The 21398-nt window shown below is 38.6% G+C and overlaps 1 protein-coding gene and 1 long non-coding RNA gene across 4 annotated transcripts in view; both read right to left on the bottom strand.

Moving 5' to 3' along the window:
• LOC118228762 overlaps positions 1 to 21398 on the bottom strand; it is a 58113-nt gene that overhangs the window by 30659 nt on the left and 6056 nt on the right. The window contains exon 1 of one of the 3 annotated variants that reach the window (XR_004765530.1): positions 8312 to 8887. The exons of the other annotated variants lie outside the window; for them this stretch is intronic. This is a non-coding gene — a long non-coding RNA (uncharacterized LOC118228762). Of the gene's footprint in view, positions 1 to 8311; positions 8888 to 21398 lie in introns of those variants that run through there. 3 annotated transcript variants of the gene reach the window in all.
• LOC118228761 (transcription factor Sox-2-like) lies at positions 3030 to 5114 on the bottom strand. The gene has a single exon (XM_035420170.1). It carries the CDS (start codon positions 4674 to 4676, stop codon positions 3735 to 3737), a length of 942 nt encoding a protein of 313 aa, XP_035276061.1. The 5' UTR covers positions 4677 to 5114; the 3' UTR covers positions 3030 to 3734.

Raw genomic sequence — 21398 nt, 5'->3', positions numbered from 1 at the left:
CAGAATGCGCATTTTGGCTGAACTCCCATTCTCTAAAGCCCACTTTCCTGCACCTGCACTGGCTAAGGAAATCGTTCATTTTCGACATTCTGCTAAAACAGACCACATCCTCTAACAGGTTTCAATTATATACTTCACAATACCCCCCCCCCCCCCCCCACCCCCACCCCACCACAACCCAAAACCCAATGATCGGGGAGGACAGAAACGCGACATCACAGTTATTTTCATTTCATTAATAATTTATGAATGATGTTTTGGCCTTGAGACTAAATAATTGGTAGGGTTAAAAATGTTATTTATATCTTTTAACGGCTACGGCTATAGGCTATCAGATTAAATGCGTTCATTTCTATGTTAAAATGTGCCTTCTGTGATACGTTCGGGCAATACTTCAAGCTCTCTAAAGTGCTTTGAAAAATATTGCAATTCTATTGATTGATGGTACTTCAGGATAGAAGACCGTGAAGGCTTTATCCCACGTTAGCACTGAAGGATAGACCTACTAAAGGTTTGGTATGTGTCCATAAGGTCCACGGGAGGATAATTTACTCTTCATTACTTTTTTTTTTCCAGTACAGGAAGTTGAAGTCTACCAAGCAGTGCGACCTGGTAGAAAGGACATATAGAAAACAAATGAGCAGGCTATAGGTCGCTGTTTTTTTTTAAACCTTGGATGTATCGCATTGTAATAGCAACCCGGTCCTCACAAAATTAATTAAAAAAATAAGTATATCAATAAATTCTGAATATGATACAGTTACATAACAGATACATAACACCGAAGTAGTGTGCGCAGTTTCATCTTTAAAGGTTGGAACCTGTTGCATCCTCATCCTCCCCAAGGTATCTTGATCTATACGGGAAAAATAAAAACCTGATGATGTATAGGCGAATGACACCTGTTACAACAAGTTGTCGGTCCTTAAAATCCAATCAAAATCGTCTCTAAAGTGGATTTTCTCAATTATAAGCAACCCACAGTCAGAAAACTGCATTGCTTCACTCGCCTCTGATTTCCCATTGTGATATTTCTAAACGAGGCCCACTGTAATACTGACGGAGGCCTATGTTTTAACGCCTCGAACCCTGATATTCTTGGGGTTCTATAAATGTCAAGAAAACTCTGATGAAGGTATTATTGTGTAGTTGTTTTTCACGTTCAGCCCATTCCGCGAAGTAATTACCACAATTCATAATTTATAGACATTTGATAATTACATATTACCGCTTAATCCCAATAAGCAATGAATACCTGTATACCATAGAAATAACTGCTGGTATCTTGGGTTTTATCAGTCCTGCGCAAAACAGGCGACAAAGGAAACGAATGGTGTTTTTTTTTTTTTTTTTTTGTGATTAAAAAAAAACTCAAATAACGTTTGCGTTTAGCAATTTATAAAAATATCCAGCTGCATTCGACCTTTAAAGCGCGCATAGTTTAGTAAGCATCTTCAACTACTACAACCAGTTCCATTGCTTATATAAATAATTAATTGAACCACTGTTCCCTGACCCTTTGAAAGTCCAGCAGGGACACGTTTGTAGTAATAATACTTGAGAATGAGCCCTCGTCAAATATTCATTTAGCGGTTAATGTGAGCTCCTCTCCCTTGAGATGCTGTGTAACAGAAGCTCCCCAGCCTTGGCAAGCAAGCGTGCTAATCTACCATTGCAGTTATGTACAATATTCTAACGCACATCAGATTTAGAGTGCTATAGGCCCACAAGTCACAAGGGATACCTTGTGAATGTGTGGTCGTTTTAAATACACACACGTGAGTAGCAATGAATAATATTTTGTATTATATACAATGTGCAATAAATAAAAGACACTTTAACAAAGTAAATGGTATCTAAATATACATATAACTTTAGGCGTATGCGGCCCCAATATAAAACAACGTGATTCTCCGAACTGTAGCAATATAATTCGATAATTAGACATTAGGTATTTATGTCCCGACGTGCTATTAAGAGATAAAAAAAAGTTTTGTCCTAAATTACTTAAAATCGCCTGTAACTGAAAATCATATGTCGTAGGCCAGTTAGAACTAAATCCAAACATTTCGTAAGACGTGTCACTGGCTATTTGCAGTCCTATCAAATAGTATTATTATTATTATCATCACATTTGTCTGATAAGTATTTTCTATGCCTTCTATTTGTCGATTATATACCGATGTGAATGTATGTAAAAGCATTTAACTCAGTGGATTTGACACTTAAAGAAATTAAGTGCACTTATACTTTATGGTTTCTTACTTATATTAAAATTTGCCTATTCTACAGTCACAATGACTGGATTTAATTTAAAGCACACATCCACAGGGAAAAAATCGTTTTCTTTTTACTCTATAAACTCCACGAAGAAGAAGCCTCACATGTTTGTGGAATGACAAACTCCCTAAATGGAGGTCTTCAACTTTTGGAGCGCGTTCAGCTTGTAACCTTAAACAACATGTAATAGGAAACACAATTTTGAGGCATGTGGCGCACGCATCATTTTAAGTTAGACATGTTTCCACTTAACTGAAATGCCATAAATGCAAAGCCCATGTAATATATTAGCTAAGAGTGAGATACATGCGCAATCACGCGCACAGAGTACGCGCGTAAAATGCATTCGATTTTCCCAGATTAAAATGTTGGTAATACTTTTAATTATACATAAAAAACGGTTATTACAAGGTTTCTGGATATGAATAACAATAATCAAAATAAATAGTAAATGGCATGTCCGAAATGTAGCATTCAGCACTGATAATGAAACCAAATATAAAACCATTATTATTAAAATCCCATTACAAATTATAGTCATTTCACAAAAGTATATTCATATTTTAAAATGTAGAATAAGTTATATAGGCCAATTGTATGGAAGTAGCAAGTAAACCAAATCCACTGACAATGATTTGGCAATAATAACAATGCAAGTATTGAAATGGCGAATGCAATCAAAACAATATCCATGTGTACACATTTCAAATATTTATTTATTTCAAACTCTGTATATTGTAAAAAAAAAAAACTGAAATTGTGACTGTTATAAGGATGTTATTAGTTCAAATCATTATTATGTACATGGAGTGTCGGCTACAGAGCCAAATTTGAAAATACAACTACGGAAATGAAAATAAAAACTAAATGTCACAATCTATCTACAGAAATATTACAAACAACAAAAAGTATAAACACAAAATTCGCGTTTTTAACAGAGGAAAGAGGGAAACGAATATATAAATTAAACATTATGTTTACTTGTACTTTTTGTATTATTCGTTACTTTTCTTACAAAACTAAAAACGGTTTAGTACACTATATGTACCTTCAAGGAGAAACCTTTAACCGGTTTATATCTCTTTTCCCTTTCTCCGCTGTGCATTGTTAGAAATTCTTTAAAATTTCCACTCTGCCACTTCATTGCATCTCTTCTGTAGAAATTTTGTTTAGAAAATGTGACAATTCTCATAATGCACAATCATGTTGATTGATAAGTGTTTTGATAAATACTGTACAAAAGTTACTTGATAATAAAACAACTGACAAGAGGAGATTTCTCAATTTCCAAAATATGGTATCCCTTTGAAAAGAAAAAACATTTCATCCGTTCATTTAAACCTTGCTTTAAGAAAAAGAAAGTTTGAGGTTTTTCCTTCAGTACTATAAACTTTTCCCTTGTCCCGCAAAATGTTCTGTACAAAAATAGTCCGGTTTCTGTGAAGAAACGTACTTTACAAATGTGATAAAGGCAATGTGCCGTTAATGGTCGCGCCAGGTACCGGGGCGGTCTGGTAATGCTGAGACATGTGAAGTCTGCTTTGGGCTGTTTGTTCCGGGACTTCAGCTCCCGGTAGGTACATGCTTATCATATCCCGAAGATCTCCGGTCTGACACGGGGCAGCCCTCGAATGAGCCGAGGAAGTGACTACGGGTGGACTAGAACTGGATTCCGACTTTACCACCGAACTCATAGAACCAAGAGTCATACCTGGAGTGTTCTGCTGAGAGTATGACATGCTGTATGTGGGGGATCCGTTCATGTAGGTCTGTGAATTGGTCATAGAAGTGTACTGAAGTGCGCTCATGTCGTAGCGGTGCATGCTCTGCATCTGTGCCGTGTTGTGAGCATTTAAACCAGGGTGCTGCGAGTAGCCGAGCTGTTCCTGCATCATGCCATAGCCTCCGTTGGTCCAACCATTCATGTGTGCATAACTGTCCATTCTCTGATTTACTCCCGCACCCAAACCAGCCCCCACCCCGGCGCTCAGAGCATTACCGCCCGGCGCAAGAAGCCCACCTGGCAGGGTGTACTTGTCCTTTTTCATCAGCGTTTTGGTTTTCCGCCGGGGTCTGTATTTGTAATCCGGATGCTCCTTCATGTGAAGAGCACGGAGACGCTTCGCTTCGTCGATGAAAGGACGCTTCTCGCTTTCGGATAGAAGTTTCCACTCTGCCCCGAGTCGTTTGCTAATTTCGGAATTGTGCATTTTTGGATTCTCCTGTGCCATTTTTCTACGTTGGCCCCTGGACCAAACCATAAACGCGTTCATCGGTCTCTTGACTCGATCCGGGCTGTTTTTCTGGTTGTTTCCCGAAGCATTAGAATTCCCCGTAACCACAGAAGTTGTCTGTGGGGCGGGAGGTTTCAGTTCGGTTTCCATCATGCTATACATTTCAACTGGTTGTTTGTCACTTGCTTCTCCAAAGAGAACAAAACTCCAAGCCAGAGGCCGTTCGTCGTTATTTCCTATTTGCTTTCAGAAACTTTTTTCTCTTCACCAGGTGGATCCTCTATTGCTCCACGAACTTCTCTCTTGGGTTTTTAAGAATCAACGACTAGTTCTCCCTCTTCGTAGGAGCCTTGACAACTCCAAATACTTTTTGAACAAGTTAATAGACAACCATTCATGTGACGGGGGCTGTCAGGGAATAAATGGGTTTTACCTAACCAATCACGGAGCGACTGTTCGCTCAGCCAGGACTGTGTCTTTTATTGGCATAAAGAGGCGGGGTTACTCGCGGTTAGTGTTGGTACTGTGAGGCAGAGACCACTTTAAAGTTAGCCAATGGTCGCTTCATATTCATTATTGTAGCGAGCGTTATTTACATGATATTTTAGAAGGCTCTCATTCTGCGAAGTACTGTCCCACGCAAATCATATTAGTCTTCGTTACCGTACACTTTATATGCGAATGAACTGGACGAGGCCCACTTATATTACGTTCGGAATTAAATGGCATATTGCCTAACCGACTATTTTAAATTAAAGTAGCCTAAACATTCCCCGCATTTCATTGTAAAATCCATAGATTTTTTATAATATTAATAGATTCGTATAATAATATTCATTAATGATACAAAGTAAACCCCATGTTCTCAAAACGAATATTACTGGAAAAAAACTTGTTAATACTATTTGTCCAATATTACTTATTACTTACACGTTGACATCTCAATGGTTACGTTAAAACTTTAGGTATGCCTATGTTTCTGGTAACGTAAGGTGTGCCTTCGTTATTAAAATGAAAGGGCCTCAATGGATTAAGTTGAATGAAGAACCTACCTTAATATAAATAAGTTTTGTCTCGGCTGGTGTTGCCATGTCGGCCAAGCAAAAGCTCGTTTGTTTACCACCACAATGCTATTTAAGACCTTTGTTGCTTGAACGCCCATCGCCTCAAATGATAAAGAAAACTGCTTGTCATCGGGCAAACTTTCTCCCCATGGTTCAAAATGGGTTGACATATGGAGCCAGTGGTTAAATATATTTACATTTAACTCAAAGTGGACTTGATGTGTTGTTATTTTTTGGAAGTAACTTGAAAAAATAGAATATATAAAAAACTTGTACCTGAAAGTCTAGAAGAATACACTCAGAGCATATTTATAGTTAATGTAGAAATGCACATAGGCTACCTCAAAGGTCCATAAATAAATTTGGACAGGACGGTGCAACATTGTTATGTACCAACAGTGCCGTCTACTGGTCAGTTAGTTATTAACGAAACAAATATGTAATTTAAAACTGTACATCAAAATTATCTTGGTAGCCTACTTAATTGGTTTAAGGTCCTTACTTCATTTAAGAATTACATTTCAAACATTTACAGACGGACGGAAGAATGAATAATTAACATTAAAATCACTGTAGTCGTATTTGAGTTCATTGGCGGTTGTTGGCGTAGGCCTAGTATGACATTGGTATCTATTTTATAATAAAATGTACTAGAAGGCCTACTAAATATGTAAATACAGTGTAGTCAAACAAAATTTAGGATCATTGTTTAATGTCTCCATCTTTGCAACAAAACAAAACAGATGTGTCCAACAATTTATATCTCGCGATGATAAAATTGCCGGCATTTTAAATCTTGAATAACATGAATACTGTAAGCTATATACATAGATTAATTTTTTTGTTATGCAAAAAAAAGCTATACTGATATGTAGGCTACATTTTAAAAACGTATTGTCGAGTCCAATCTAAGTTTTGTCCATTTTGTAGTCAGTCCAAAGTTGGTTGATTTGTTTAATTTATTTTGTATGCGATCCACCTCTATTTTTTACAATCATGAAAAAGGGGATTGGAGAGTGGGAAGTCCACCAGTAGTGAGATTGTTTACCCAGTGATTGACAGAATGTAATATATAGCTGTAGCTTATGATAGCCTAAATGTAGGCTATAGTTGAATCATACAATAGCAGGGAATATTAGGCTAAGTCATTTCAAATAGCTATGTCTACTGCCAATTTATTTTGGTTATTTTGGATGCGAGATGAAATTGCACATTATTATTATTATTATTATTATTATTATTATTATTATCAGGTCTGCCTTCGATATCAAGTTTCATACTATCATTATGTATAACATGACTGTTACTGTACAGCCATGTCGGTTACCATCAGTTGCCGACCCAGATCTTAACTTGTATCCTGGTAACAAGACTTTCGGCAAGTAGGCTACGTTTTCTATTTTCCGTAACACGACTTGAAAAGGAATTGTACTTTCACAAATTAGTTTATTAAAAACAATATTCTCAAAAAAAAAGTAACAGATCGTCTTTTCCGTATGTTTTCATATTGCAAAGACAGAGCACAATTAATCTGCATGTAAAGAAATAGCCTACCGGGGAGCTTATCACACCAAGATCAGAATTTGATTCAAACCCATTAATTCATATGAATTATTAATGAATCATTCATTTCTGTTGATGGCAAAGCAAAGTTGTCTTTGTTGTGCCTAAATTCGGCTATTCGGTAGAGCACAGAGACTTAGCCTAAATATAAAATTTGAAATTAATTTAGCTATAATATTTCAGGAACACAAATGAAACATTTTTTTAGGGTAGGCTACTGTCCATGGGGAACCAAGTGATTATCGGGAGATATTTAGTATTAGTATATTCATGTTTGGGAACATATCTTACGTGGATATTTGGTTAATTTCTAATAGTTTTCCCCCTTTAAAAAAAAAAAAAAAAAAAAAAAAAAAAACAGGACTTGAAATATTCTCAAATTAATAATTCTCTTCATTGTTTTAATAACCGGTAATCCAAAATGACATGAGTCAAATATGAATTTCAATCGATCTAACTATGGTAATGAATTTAATAAAATGTTGACTTTCACAAAAGAGACTTGACTAAGAATTAATATGCCAAGCGTTAATAGAGAAACTCAACTAAGCATGCCTACAAATAAATGTTTGTTTTATTTATGACATTTTCATCAATTAGCTTTATAATCCAGACAAGTGATTTATAACGGCACCAGGTGAAAATTGCAATAGCATTCCTTTACCGAGGGGGGACGACAGGTTGCTTCAAGATATGACACGTGTCCAACTAAGCTTCTCTTGTTCCACGCTGGTAAACGTCGCCCTTTAAAATAGGCTATAATTTTTACAAAAGCGCAGAACGTTACTACATTGCAGTTTCTTATTTTAAAGGTGTTTAGACTGTATTTTGTAGCCCCCGCAAATGTATAGCCTACAGCAAATGTCTTTTATATGACATTTTCAATTTAATCCAATTTTTCAGTTATTAGCTACATTTTATATAATTGAGTTTGCTTTCAGTGCGGTAAAGGTGGTGCTATCTTTTGCACTTTGAATTTATTTCACTGCTACTCGTCCCACATGTTCGAAAAACCGGGGCAACACAACAGTTCTGCAATTCAGCCATGACGCCGTTCCAAACTTGCCTCCAAATTTTCACACTATTGTTTACTTACAAGGAATTCAAATTCTCACGCTTTTGTTTCAATAATACCTATAACTGTGCTATCCAGCATATTCCTATACGTACCCGGTCTGGTGCTCTCCGAAGAACATTGATTGGTAGGATGGTTTACTACATCTTTCAGACTATAAATGTAGCTATTTCAGCAGCATAGATCTCCATTGATGCGGCTTGGAGACCGCATCCTTCCACGGCATTCAAATTCCCAGCTTCGCGATGCTCCGTCCGCTTTCCCGAGACGCGACAGCTCCTTAAGAGTGTGCCCATCTAGCCCGCTCGGTAAACGTTTGCCTTATCTCGCTACCCAAAACAAAAGCAGACCGGTTCGTCGCAAAAGAAAACCGAAAAGGTGACGATTTGAGGAATGCGTCAAGAACACCAAAAAGTCAGCTACCAAGTTCGCTTTATACCCTCACTGCACACAACGAGGAGGAAAAGCTTTATGTTTTTCAGTGGGTATTCAAAGATAATTTGAAGCCATTGTTTCTGCTACAGATGGTTCTTTTTAATACAACACAGCTCTTTGTGAATACTACCCACAATAAAAACCTAAAGCGTTCTGAATAACCATTTTGTTCTCACTTGAATGGGGCCAACAAAAGCGGTCGTGAGGTAATGGGTTCTGTTTATTGAATCCACAGAAAAGGCATTTGATGCCATTTTTCTCTCCTATACAGAAAAGACTTTGCTAGGTCTGATGAAATTCAATAACTATGAATATTTATGTCAATAATAATAATAACAACAACAACAATAATAATAATAATAATAATAATAATAATTGGTATGAAAGAGTTACAGCCTAAAATCAAAATCAAAATTTTACAATGGATTGTACCTTCTACTGTTGCTAAATATACCAAAATATGTGTTTTATTTAGCACACATTGGTCACGGTTTAGATGGCTTTTAATACAATCTGTAATGAATAAGCATAAAGAAAGTTCATCAGTAAAGCGGTTGCGACGAAAAACTAAGTTAAAGGTACCAGAACATGTCATCAATGATTAAGATTCACATCTGCTTCTAGATAAGGACTTGATTAGTTCTGTTGGGTAGCTTGACCAAGGATGGTTTCAGGTGGTCGTTTGTGTTTGTTTTATTTAGTCACGGTACAAAAATGTACAAATCACCTAAAACACAATGAACAGTGTCTTTTTATGTAGTTGACTATGCCCTTCCTATTTCTAACAACCATTCTCTGTATGTTTAATTGTGACTTACAACTGCACATACGACAAATTGGCTGCATCTGCATTTTCTATTTGAACTTTGAGAGTGTAGTAATATACTTTAAAGATAAAAGACAAAGGTCTTCATAAGAAGGCAGGAGGTATCCAGGCTCGTTGATTTTACGTTATGCTGGCACGCCGAAAACACCACATTAATGTGTCAGGCGTGTAACCGGTGGGGGGAAAATGGTAAGGGCAGCGATTATTAATTTGCTCAACCATTTCACTCTGGCGACACGCGACAGCGTTAACACCTGTTCTTTTTCCTCTCATCGTTGAGACTGGGCTCATTGAACATGTTAATATATCATCCCTCCAGATTAAGAGTTTTATGAAGATGTAATTTTGAGTGAATCAGTAATACAAAACTACTTGTTTTTCCTTGGTCCTACAGCTAAGATGTTCATTAGGCTACACTACATCTAAAGGGCTGTACATGCAGAGGGTTGGAACGACTGTCATTAAGTGTTATTCTTTGAATTCCATTAACCTCTAGTTGACATAACATCATGGCCATAGATTGCAGATTTAAAAGGATTAAATGGAAATTGGCATTTTGAAGAAAACCATGCCACAATACAAACTTTCTTCACTTCAGTGTCTTTGTAAAACATTTCAGATTATTACCTCCTCTCAATTTGAAAATAGTGAATCTAAAGATAGGTCAAGATAGATGATCCTTGGAATGTTTCCTTCTTAATTACATATATTTTCACATGTATTTCCTCGTTCTGTTTCTTTTAAAAATATGTATCTATGCAATAAGATCGTATACAGAGCACGCATGCTTTGTCCAAGGTTGGCTAACCCTGATCCTGGACGAAGAGAGGGTCAGCTCGTTGAATGCAGGTGTAAAAATAATAAAGTAACTTTGGGAAAACATTCAGTTGGACACGCTAAGCACTGGTCAAACCAACAACCTCAAGGCAGGTGGTAATTACGTATGTTCAATACAGTAGTTGCTCCATAAAAGTGCGTAAGAGGCAGAAACTGTGATCTGCCGTCTTAGTTTTCTTTAGTGGTTCCCATCACCACACATACCGATGGTCTTTGTTTACCGGCCCGTTTGAATTTGAATAAAAGCTCAGTCTCCTCTGACTGCGCACCGTTATCCGCGAGAGCATAATCCCGGAGGCAAATCCTATGGCTCTTAGAGCCTGGCCCCTTTGTGCAGGATTACTGACAGCTGAGCCCATAACAAAGAGAAATGAGGCGTTCCTCTCATCCCCTGTAATCAAGTGGTGAGAGTCACTTAGAAAGCAGCCAAGGAAGTAACGCAGCATGAGAATACTCACTTTTGATTTCAGTGTCAGACGTAATAGTACCATACGAGAGTGATCCACATAAGTCTTTCCTCAGGCAGGGAAAACGTTCAAGACACAGGATGGATGGCAGTCACGCTTTGTATTCTTTAGCGGCAATAAAAATAATTTGGACATTTTGTTCTTGGCGTCCATTTTAACAACTGTCCCTTTCATTAATGCCACGATGTGGAGGAGAATGGATGGGACCAGTCAAAAATGTACATATATGCGAACCATTGTGTTATATCCACATCTCTTGTGTAAGGTGTAAAAAAAAGTGTTTTTGTCTGTTTTTTTTTTTTTCTTTACTGTGATCTATGCTTTGAATTATAGTAAATTCTGTCCTCACACATTGAAACAAGCATTTTTTTTTTCTTTTTCACACAACAACAGAGGACAGACACAAATTCATGAGAACCTGAAGTACATAAACAGTGTATAAACGGTACCAAAAATTAAGGACAAACACAGAGGACCTATTTACAAAGTCTGCAAAGCAAGGCTAAATGAAAAGATCAAGGTTGTCATGGAAATCAGAGTGTCTGGTTTTCAGGTTGTTGGTTCCTGGCATTCAGGGGGGATAGACTGGGATGGAGGGCGAAGGTAAGACCCAGCTCTCTTATCCCTTTGGCTCTCTGCTGTCCTGGGATCAGCTTTATCACCAGTAGAGACTGCTCTCTGCTGGCGATAAACAAGCAGAAAAAAAGCAGGCATCCTATATGCATGCTGCTTGAATGCTGTCTCTGAGCTGGCACTTTTCATAGAGCTAATGCTGTTTTTTGATGCCAGTGCAATGTGTGGGATCAAAATGTTTAGCCTGGGGGGGATGGTTGTAAAGCCCATCCAAGGCATTTTGAGAAATAAAACTGCTACCTTGTTGATCATATCAGTGTTCTAATGTGTGACAAAGTGAACACCCAGATTACCAAGATACAGGAACAGCGTTCTTCTGTATAATTCGGCATGCAATAGATTAGTGGCTATTTAAAATGTTAAAATGAAAATAAACTCTATTCAAAACAGTTTTTTTTCTGGGGGGGGGGGGGGGGGTATAATTTGGGCACATTAACAGGTAAATGCATTGCAAAGAGACATATGATGTGATGCCAAACCATGATGTTTCTTTAAAAAGGTCCCCAGGCAAACAGGACATGGCTAGTACTAATAACCGAGATGAAGGAATGCATGAGCACGCGTGCACGCACACACACACACACACACACACATACACACAAATACAGATACACATCCACACACAGACATACCACACATGCTCATGTGCACACACACACACACATACACACAAATACAGATACACATCCACACACAGACATACTACACATGCTCATGTGCACACACACACACACATACACACAAATACAGATACACATCCACACACAGACATACCACACATGCTCATGTACACACACACATACACACAAATACAGATACACATCCACACACAGACATACCACACATGCTCATGTGCACACACACATACACACAAATACAGATACACATCCACACGCAGACATACCGGACATGCTCATGTGCACGCACACACACATACACACACACACACATTCACACAGAGAGACATACCAGACATGCTCATGTGCACACACAAACACGTGTGCACACTTGCCTCAAAAGTATGATGTGGCTTGTAAAACTCTTCTGAAGTGCATGTTCTTAATCTATGGAAGGAAGGAAATGGGACATTCAGTAAGAAGTGCTTACATGACATAATTTGGGAGAAGTGGCACATCCACGAACAGTCAGCATTCCAGCCTATACCACGAGTGATGCACAAAACAAGACTTACAGAGGATCCAGGTGCGAAATCTCCATTGGCAAGCGAGCTGTGACCCTGTGCAAATTTCTCAACCGGCTTGCTTTGTGTCTATCGTTTAAACGCTGGTTGTGGAATTTCACAACTGGCTCACAAAATCCACGTAGGCGCGGAGCCCTGGGACCGGACGCGCCGCTTCAGTGCGGGCCATCCGTGAAAAGCAAAGACGGGGCTCGGGTTACCGAAGGAAAGGCCTGGAGGGAGAGGTCTGCCGGGAGCGCAGAGCAGGCACTCGGCGCCGAGCATCCTGCCACGAGTGCGCGCAACAGTTTGCAACATCTGTCATTCTTCCCGTCTGCCGCCCGGGCTGGCGCTGAAGAGCCTTCAGCTGACAGCTCTCTTACCTCCCGCTGGCAACATCTGCTGCGCTAAACGGCGCCATGCGACCCTTCAGTACAAATACATGCTAATTGAATAACGCCGTCGCGCGCTGCCACCCCTGGTCGCATTACACGCGTGCGTTTCGCCGGCTCGCCAGAGACACAGACACGCGGATTCCGCCTGATTTGCGCTAAACATCATTTTAAACATGTAAATACAGAGAAAAACTGAAGCTCCAATTTTCTTGTTGTTTGGAATAGTTTTTTTTACAATGTTCACGCTGATATTAGATAAATCTGAAAAAAAAATTGATTTAAGACCGCATAATGTAGACACTCTCCGATTTATACTGAGAGATTCGGTGTTAGCAAGGGGAAAGAGTGTTCATTGCTGTACCATAAGTGTGTGTGCTGTCTGCGGTGTTATTATTACTTATTTTAATCATGACTGTGTTATTCTTGTCACCCATTGATCTGGTCATACTACTATGTCTACCATGTCCTTCAGCAAAAGTGAGATTTGGCAGAAATAGAATTGAAAAAAATATTCCTAGCTAATAATGTAAGTATATTATTCAAGATGATATGCATTAATTATAGACAAGATTAATGGACATAGATACTATGAAACATAAAGTGATTCCATTAATTCATAAACATAGCCATCTCTGAAAGTCCTCTATAATAGCCAAAGCTATGCAGTAATAATGTTAATGTTATGAATCAAAACTGTGAAATTTGCCTTTTAGTGCAAAGGTTGTTTTTATGTGAAAGGAATAATGGCAGCTCCTGGATAGCGCAAAACATTGCAACTTTTTGACAAAGGTCGTTTTCTACTACCTTCCAAAACCACAACTTTCTAGCTACATTGTAAAAAGGGACAGATTGTACTTATTGTCTTAGAATCTTTTTTCACAGGAAAACAATTTAAGGACATGTCTGCAAACCCCCAAAAACATAACATGGAAGTTTGCCTGTCTGGGCTAGTAAAAGGATAAACATTTTAAAGAATGTTATTCACTGTTGTACACATTGACATTCTCCATAACTACACAGCATAACTGCAATATTGTAAAAAACTTTTTTTTTTCAAGCAACACAGGCAGTCTGTGAAAAGTATTTCTGGTCAGGAAACTGGACCCATCTGGATTTTATAATGCACGTCAGAGGAACACAACCTAATTTCCCTCCTCAAACATTCTAGGAACAGGTAATGTGTAATAGGGATCTGAGATTGCAGACCATCATCATTCCTTTCATTCAGCTCCAGCCTCTGGTGGTGAAATGTTGCCACTGCACAGACAGACAGGAGGACTTACAAGTGGACAGACATATAAGCATACATGTCAAATGCATTATCCTCAGGGGAAGGTAATGAACACATAGCCCACACGCCATCTCCATCGTCTTGCTCCGTCTTCAGTGTGTAGTGGATGCACAATGGACTAGCTGAGCGCATGTAATTTGCCAGGCTACTTTCAACCACTCTTACATTGATTTTTCCCCTTTCAGCCTCTAGTCATTCGGAACACAAAACACAAAATTTATCATATAGCGCGTTAATGTGCAGGTCATCATCGTGACCCTGTTCTTGCCCTCAGGTAATTTCTCTCTTTTCTGTATTTTCTTTCAGAAATCTTTTTGTAGGTCAGCATCCCTCTGCACTCGCAAATAAGGAAATCTGAAAATCGAAGCTTTCATTATTATTATTATTATTATTATTATTATTATTATTATTATTATTAGTGTTGTTGTTTTGTTGTTGTTATTGCTGTTGTTGTTGTTCCTGTTAATAAGAATAATAATAATAATAATAATTTTTACTGCAGTCTCATTCTTTGGTCATATAAATGTTCAGTGTTAAATCATCTCTTATATGGATTCAACTGAAGGAGGCCCAACAACTTATTTATTAAGGCAAGCAGATACATCATAGTTCACTTAATGCGATTGTAGCTGTTCATCTGCACTGCTACAATGCTTCTCATTGCTAAAATTGTAAGTATTGTATGCATCAGGACAATTATTTTAATACAGGTGAGAATGGTGAGAATTTCCAAGTCTCATCATTTCAAATTTTGTTGCATATAGGCAAAAACATCATATTTATTTCATAAATTTTGAACCCTGGAAAAGTTCGTGCTTTGCGTCAGGGCAGTAATGTTAAAATGATTTCATTAAAAATAAATAATAAATAAATGAAACATTAGTTTTGGTCAAAGTAGTCATCAGACAACAAGAACTTGACCTGCCAGCCAATGTTGACTTACAGTTAAATGGAAATGTTTTGATTCAGCAACAAAGTTTTGTGAGATCATTTTGGTCATTGCTGGACTTGGCAAAGACTGTGCTATTTGTTTGACAGTTTACTTGTAAGTCAAGAACAAGAACAACTACTGATTGAATCTGGGCCTTAGTGCAGATAGTTAAAAACTATTTTTAGAGTATAATAACCTAAATTTCATCGCACATTTAGTACACTTTAAAATATGATTATATCCTCCACATAGATTTACCATGATCAACAAGACCTCTGCGCATAACATAAGGGTATGCCAAATATATAATAAACATGGGGTAAATCTCCACTGATCAATGAACTCCTGGGACTCCACGGACAATGAATTCACCACAAACTCCAACTAAACCATCAATTTTACTTTCTGAGCATCTATCGAAGCATGCCAGCCTGTCTATTAAAAGAGAAACAAAACCTCCAGTCTTGAAGTGCAACACATTGACAGGTCAACTGATATGCATTGTTGTCATCAGGAATCGTTGAGGGCTTTTCTAGGTTAGGCAGACTAGAAGGATCTTCGTGAGTCTTTGTGTTTGACTCATCTCTGCATTGCTGAGGGGCTGCTTTTTTCCAGACACAGCAGCAAATAATAATCCGAGGACACAAATAAAGATGCCACCATGTTCATCTCCTCTGGCATGGCTCGACAAAGTGGTGGAGCCAAATCTTCTGTAAAAGCATAGCATTACACAACAGTTTGTGCACATCGCTGAGCGCAGTAGCCTGTATCTGCATGAACAGGACTGTCAAGCATCCCATTAAATAATCCAAGCATATCCACAACATAAGCAAACTGCAGCTACTGAATCCATATGTTTTTTTTTTTTAACCAGAGGTATTAGTTACACCAGCACATGCTAAATACATGACACCCTCTACATCAAAGCCAACAACACCTCCCCCCCAACCGCAGACACACACACACACACACACACACACAAGAGTGCACACTCAAACGAACACACACACACACACACACACGCTTATCTCCTTCAGTCAAATGTAATTCTTTATCAAAAAGACTCAGCCTGAGCCCTGACAATGCGTTGTTATCGAATTCCTTCAGCCGGGTCCCAGTGTCATTCAGCGCACGGATGGGCTCGCGATTTGATTGACGGATGGGTCTGTCTACTAAATAAAACTGGGCTCAACCCAGTTTTGCACCTCTTCCATACCCCCCCACCCCCCCCCCCCCCCTCCCCAAGAACTCAAGACCCAAGAGAAATGCGCACGGTGTGACAAAACCCGGATTAAGGGATGCATTAGCTCCCGATCGACCATGGCCCTCGAGTCCTGTCAATACTTTGCACATTATAGCCCCGAAGCTATGATAAGAAAACAAAAGGGAAAGGAGGGAGCAGGAGAAAACAGATCAATGGGAGAAGACGAAGTTTGAAAGGGGCACTGTCAATCGGGGGAAAGGATTCCGGGCTAACGGGCAGGCTAACGGCCGCTGACAAGCGGACAATGGGGCCTCCAGGTTCATCAGCGAGCAGCCACCTGGCCTGGATAGATAGACAGATTGAGACGGAAGAGGCAGTGGAGGATGAGGCGATGGCTCGCACCACACAGTGAGCATACGAGGCACGGGAGGACCACTTCGGTCACGGTGACATTCAAAAGGGCGCGGAGCTCTAGGGTTTATTCAGAACGACAGAAGTGGGAAATTGTTTCTAGAGCGCTAGTTTCGCTTTGGATAAAGGTGAATGCTGAGAAAAAGAATTCTGCAATGCAATAAATATCAATAAGAGCAACCCATTATGTCTGGGGGGATTCACTGACAGGTCTATTTTGAAATGATTAAAACTTTTTACATCACTTTTAACAGTGTCTGCTTCTCTAAGTCTATTAATTGAGTTATTAACAATATTACTAAAATAACAGCACTGATATCTTTTAAAAGGTAATAAAACAGGGCTTATGGTTAATAATAAGGGCACAAATACTCACACAATTACGTTTTACACGATTTACAACATAAGTTGTAGCTAAAATACGCAGAAGGACATATATGAGAAAGATGCAATGTTGGTATATAGTTTCTCATTATTTAACTAATTTGCCTTGACTTAATTGTATGCAAGCTCAGGAGAATGAATGACAGAGAATATGCTAATTATGTCCTGTTTATGATTGTGTCGATAAACATATCAACAGACACTTGCAAATTGGTGTCCAGAAACAGAGGGCAAACTCAATTACAGAAGTAATAAATTGTGCAAGGCTGCCTTGGGAATGATGTTAAAGGGCCCCTCAATGATTATCTAAAAAATATGTCTGTGGCTAAAACAGCTAACTAGTCAATATTTGTTGTGGGTTGGGTTAGAGAAGTTAGCCAGCTAGCCAGCTAGCTAATTACCTAGGATCTTTCATTCTTTCATAACATAAAAACAGTTTGTCCCTAACTGGTCTTCACCGAACTTTAACAATCACACTCCCACCTTTCCAAGAAGCTTCAACTACTGTTTACTTACCACATGTTTTTTTTGAACCATGGTTGTCTTGGAACCATGAATTTTGTCTTGGAAAAGTATTTAAATAAATAAATAAATAAATAAATTCAAATAACAATGAAAATTGGCGATAGATTGCATATATTCAACAGCCGATAACAAAACGGTAATACCTGAAAGTGGCTGATGAAAAGCATAATAATTTGATAATAAATGCCTGCGCAAACTGGCAGTGTGATTATTGAAGAGGTAGTGCTGTAGTGAATCCCCAAAATGCAGTTGGTTGCTTCTAAAATTCACAGGGCTTCATTCAAATGTTAATCATGGCAAATATCATGAATTTTGACAAACAAAGGATGAAAAATAGTGGTTTTTCTGCCTTGTCCTTTAAAATAGATTTTAAAGAGGTTCCAATTTTTTTTTTGCCCGGCACACAATTTACGTATTCCTTTGTGCCGATGGGTGAAGCCATTTTATTACTAATGAGGGCTCCACATTCCACTTAATATTATCAGCTCCTCAGATCTGAAATTATAAAGTGGCAATAATCTTAGGGAATGGATAACACTAATGCGCTTTCAATTTTCTGAGAAGTGGCGGACCCATATTTACTGCACAAGGTATATCATTTACTGCCGGCTGTAGAGATTGAAGTGGAGGGACCAAATACAGAGCTCATCTTCTCTATAAAAAGCACAATTAGCATTTCAATAGGGCTAATGCTGCAGATATGTTGCATAATGAGGAAAAACTATTTTTCAGACGCCTTGAGCGATATTCACTCCATAGGAACTTCTCTATATTGGATGAAACGCAATAGATGCAATAAACGTTTGAAGACATACGGTTCATTAATAAGGAAAGCATTGGTTTAGTGCAGACCTGTCACCCGGTTCAGTTTCTCCCGTTTGAGCTCACAGAACAGGACAGAGCCCTGATTCACGTCCGTAATCATTTACGTATTACCTGTTTCTAGGTTATTACCAATCTAATAACACTTCATCCAATTCGACGGTTCTGTTGTGCTGTGGGTAAATATCTGAAATGGGAATAATTATGTATCTTTTGTGTTGTTAATGCAGTCTTAATTGCGATTTTGTGAGTTAGGGCAAATGTACGCCATGCATTTTTATATATTGGGCACTCATAAAGCTATTAGGATAGGAGATATTTCACTGTAACTCATTTTCCAGACTTTTTGTATTTGAAGGACATTCAGAGGAAAACAAAAGTGAATTGAATAATATTCTTATGATAGAGCCACATGACCAAGAATAAAACAGAGAATCAGCCTAAAGAGCACAACCTGAAGAGCACAGAGCCTAAAGAGCACTGAAGAGCACAGAGTCCAAAGAGCACAGAGCCTGCAGAGCGCACAGCCTGAAGAGCACAGAGTCCAAAGAGCACAGAGCCTGCAGAGCGCACAGCCTGAAGAGCACAGAGTCCAAAGAGCACTGAGCCTGCAGAGCGCACAGCCTGAAGAGCACAGAGTCCAAAGAGCACAGAGCCTGCAGAGCGCACAGCCTGAAGAGCACAGAGTCCAAAGAGCACTGAGCCTGCAGAGCGCACAGCCTGAAGAGCACAGAGTCCAAAGAGCACAGCCTGAAGAGCACAGAGCCTAAAGAGCACAGAGCCCTGATTCACGTCCGTAATCATTTACGTATTACCTGTTTCTAGGTTATTACCAATCTAATAACACTACATCCAATTCGACGGTTCTGTTGTGCTGTGGGTAAATATCTGAAATGGGAATAATTATGTATCTTTTGTGTTGTTAATGCAGTCTTAATTGCGATTTTGTGAGTTAGGGCAAATGTACGCCATGCATTTTTATATATTGGGCACTCATAAAGCTATTAGGATAGGAGATATTTCACTGTAACTCATTTTCCAGACTTTTTGTATTTGAAGGACATTCAGAGGAAAACAAAAGTGAATTGAATAATATTCTTATGATAGAGCCACATGACCAAGAATAAAACAGAGAATCAGCCTAAAGAGCACAACCTGAAGAGCACAGAGCCTAAAGAGCACTGGAGAGCACAGAGTCCAAAGAGCACAGAGCCTGAAGAGCACAGCCTGAAGAGCACAGAGCCTAAAGAGCACAGAGCACTGAAGAGCACAAAGCCTAAAGAGCACAGAGCACTGAAGAGCACAAAGCCTAAAGAGCACTGGAGAGCACAGAGTCCAAAGAGCACAGCCTGAAGAGCACAGAGCCTAAAGAGCGTTGAATAGCACAGATCCTGAAGAGCACGGAAATGCACAGCCGAAGAGCCTGTATGTAACATATGTAATTGACATCAGTCATTAGTTTCAGCTTCTCAGGTCAGCATATGAAAGTCTCAAAGTACAGCATTACACCACATATTGCTCTCCACAGTGTAACACAATGCTCAGTTCAAACAAATATTCAGCTCATTGTTGCTCCACCCATGATGGGAACTATGAAACCTCACTCTCCCATCACTAATTATAGCCTTTTCAGATCCTACTACCTATAACCAATCCTTGAATCTATGGAAATTTAGCACAATTTCTTAACAACTCACCATTATCCTATTTATAAGTTCTATGTGATTTATCAGTGAAAACAAATATTGCCCTTTCATAGAAAAATCTTGTCAATGGTTGTTGAACCTTTGCTAATATATGCTGGTATAGGAGTATTCAATTCCCTTGGCCATCAGTGATATCTTCATGAGACAAATGTACTTCTTCAATATATAACTCTTGCCAGGTAGACTCAATTTCACATGTATTTTTTTTGGTGTTTTCACAGGTATTAAAGCAACGTAGCACAAGAGCACTTTCTTTTCACAGGTGCAAGATGCATGTATTAAATGTATTGTGGGCAAAAATAACCATTGCAGCTTAAAGGCAGAAAAGTACATTCTTGCATCTATAAATGAACATTCATTTTTATACTTTGTTTGAAGGTCTACATAATATTGGGTACTAATTATTCTATTTAACAATCCTATGCATGCAAAATTATGTGTTCACTTTATTTAAATGTTAAAATGTAAGTCTTAATAAGTAATTCTGTAAAATCAAGCAATGCATTTAATATTATTTTTACACTGACAATCCACAGTAAGAAAATCCTGGAAAACAAATTGAACTGGAAGAAGGTATAATGCTATTTATTTCAGCAGATTTGTGATTTTCAGTAATCCTATTTGTATTTATCCTCTCAATGTCTGTATAACACGAAGACAATGCATTCCCGTGACAGCTCCTGATTGACTCTGTGTGTCAGTCAGCTCCAGATTATTCTTACACAATGCATGGATAAACAGAAACTAAGCATGTTCAATTGTGCTCAGATTAAAGTTTTTTTTTTTTTTTTTGGGGGGGGGGGGGTGGCTGGGGGCTGGTATTTCATCTCAGTATTACCTGTCTATATGTCACAACCAGCTGTACTGTCAGTCCCAGGGAAAAAAATAATCCAGTAAGCAAATAATACCGGTCACAAAATGTGGGGCTGTTTTTGCACCTTGTGATTAGTCCGTGTGAATACAAAAGGCAGGGAAAGTTGTGGAAGACACGAAAACCATTCTTAAATCTGCCATGTGAGGGCTATTTCCTGTGCTTGGTACTGCACATCATGCCAAATATTGAGAAAGGATTGCTCTACAATACAAATTTATCATTTCCAAAGAACCAAGTATCATTCACACCTAAGATCCCGGT

Source organism: Anguilla anguilla, chromosome 6, assembly GCF_013347855.1.
Source record: "Anguilla anguilla isolate fAngAng1 chromosome 6, fAngAng1.pri, whole genome shotgun sequence".
Taxonomy (NCBI): domain Eukaryota; kingdom Metazoa; phylum Chordata; class Actinopteri; order Anguilliformes; family Anguillidae; genus Anguilla; species Anguilla anguilla.
Note: the sequence above shows the minus strand (reverse complement) of the source record. Positions and strands in the feature narration are given on the sequence as shown.

What these genes read in the sequence shown, in the direction of transcription:
- LOC118228761 (XM_035420170.1), bottom strand. Translation starts at nt 4,676, where the DNA reads ATGTATAGCATGATGGAAACCGAACTGAAACCTCCCGCCCCACAGACA.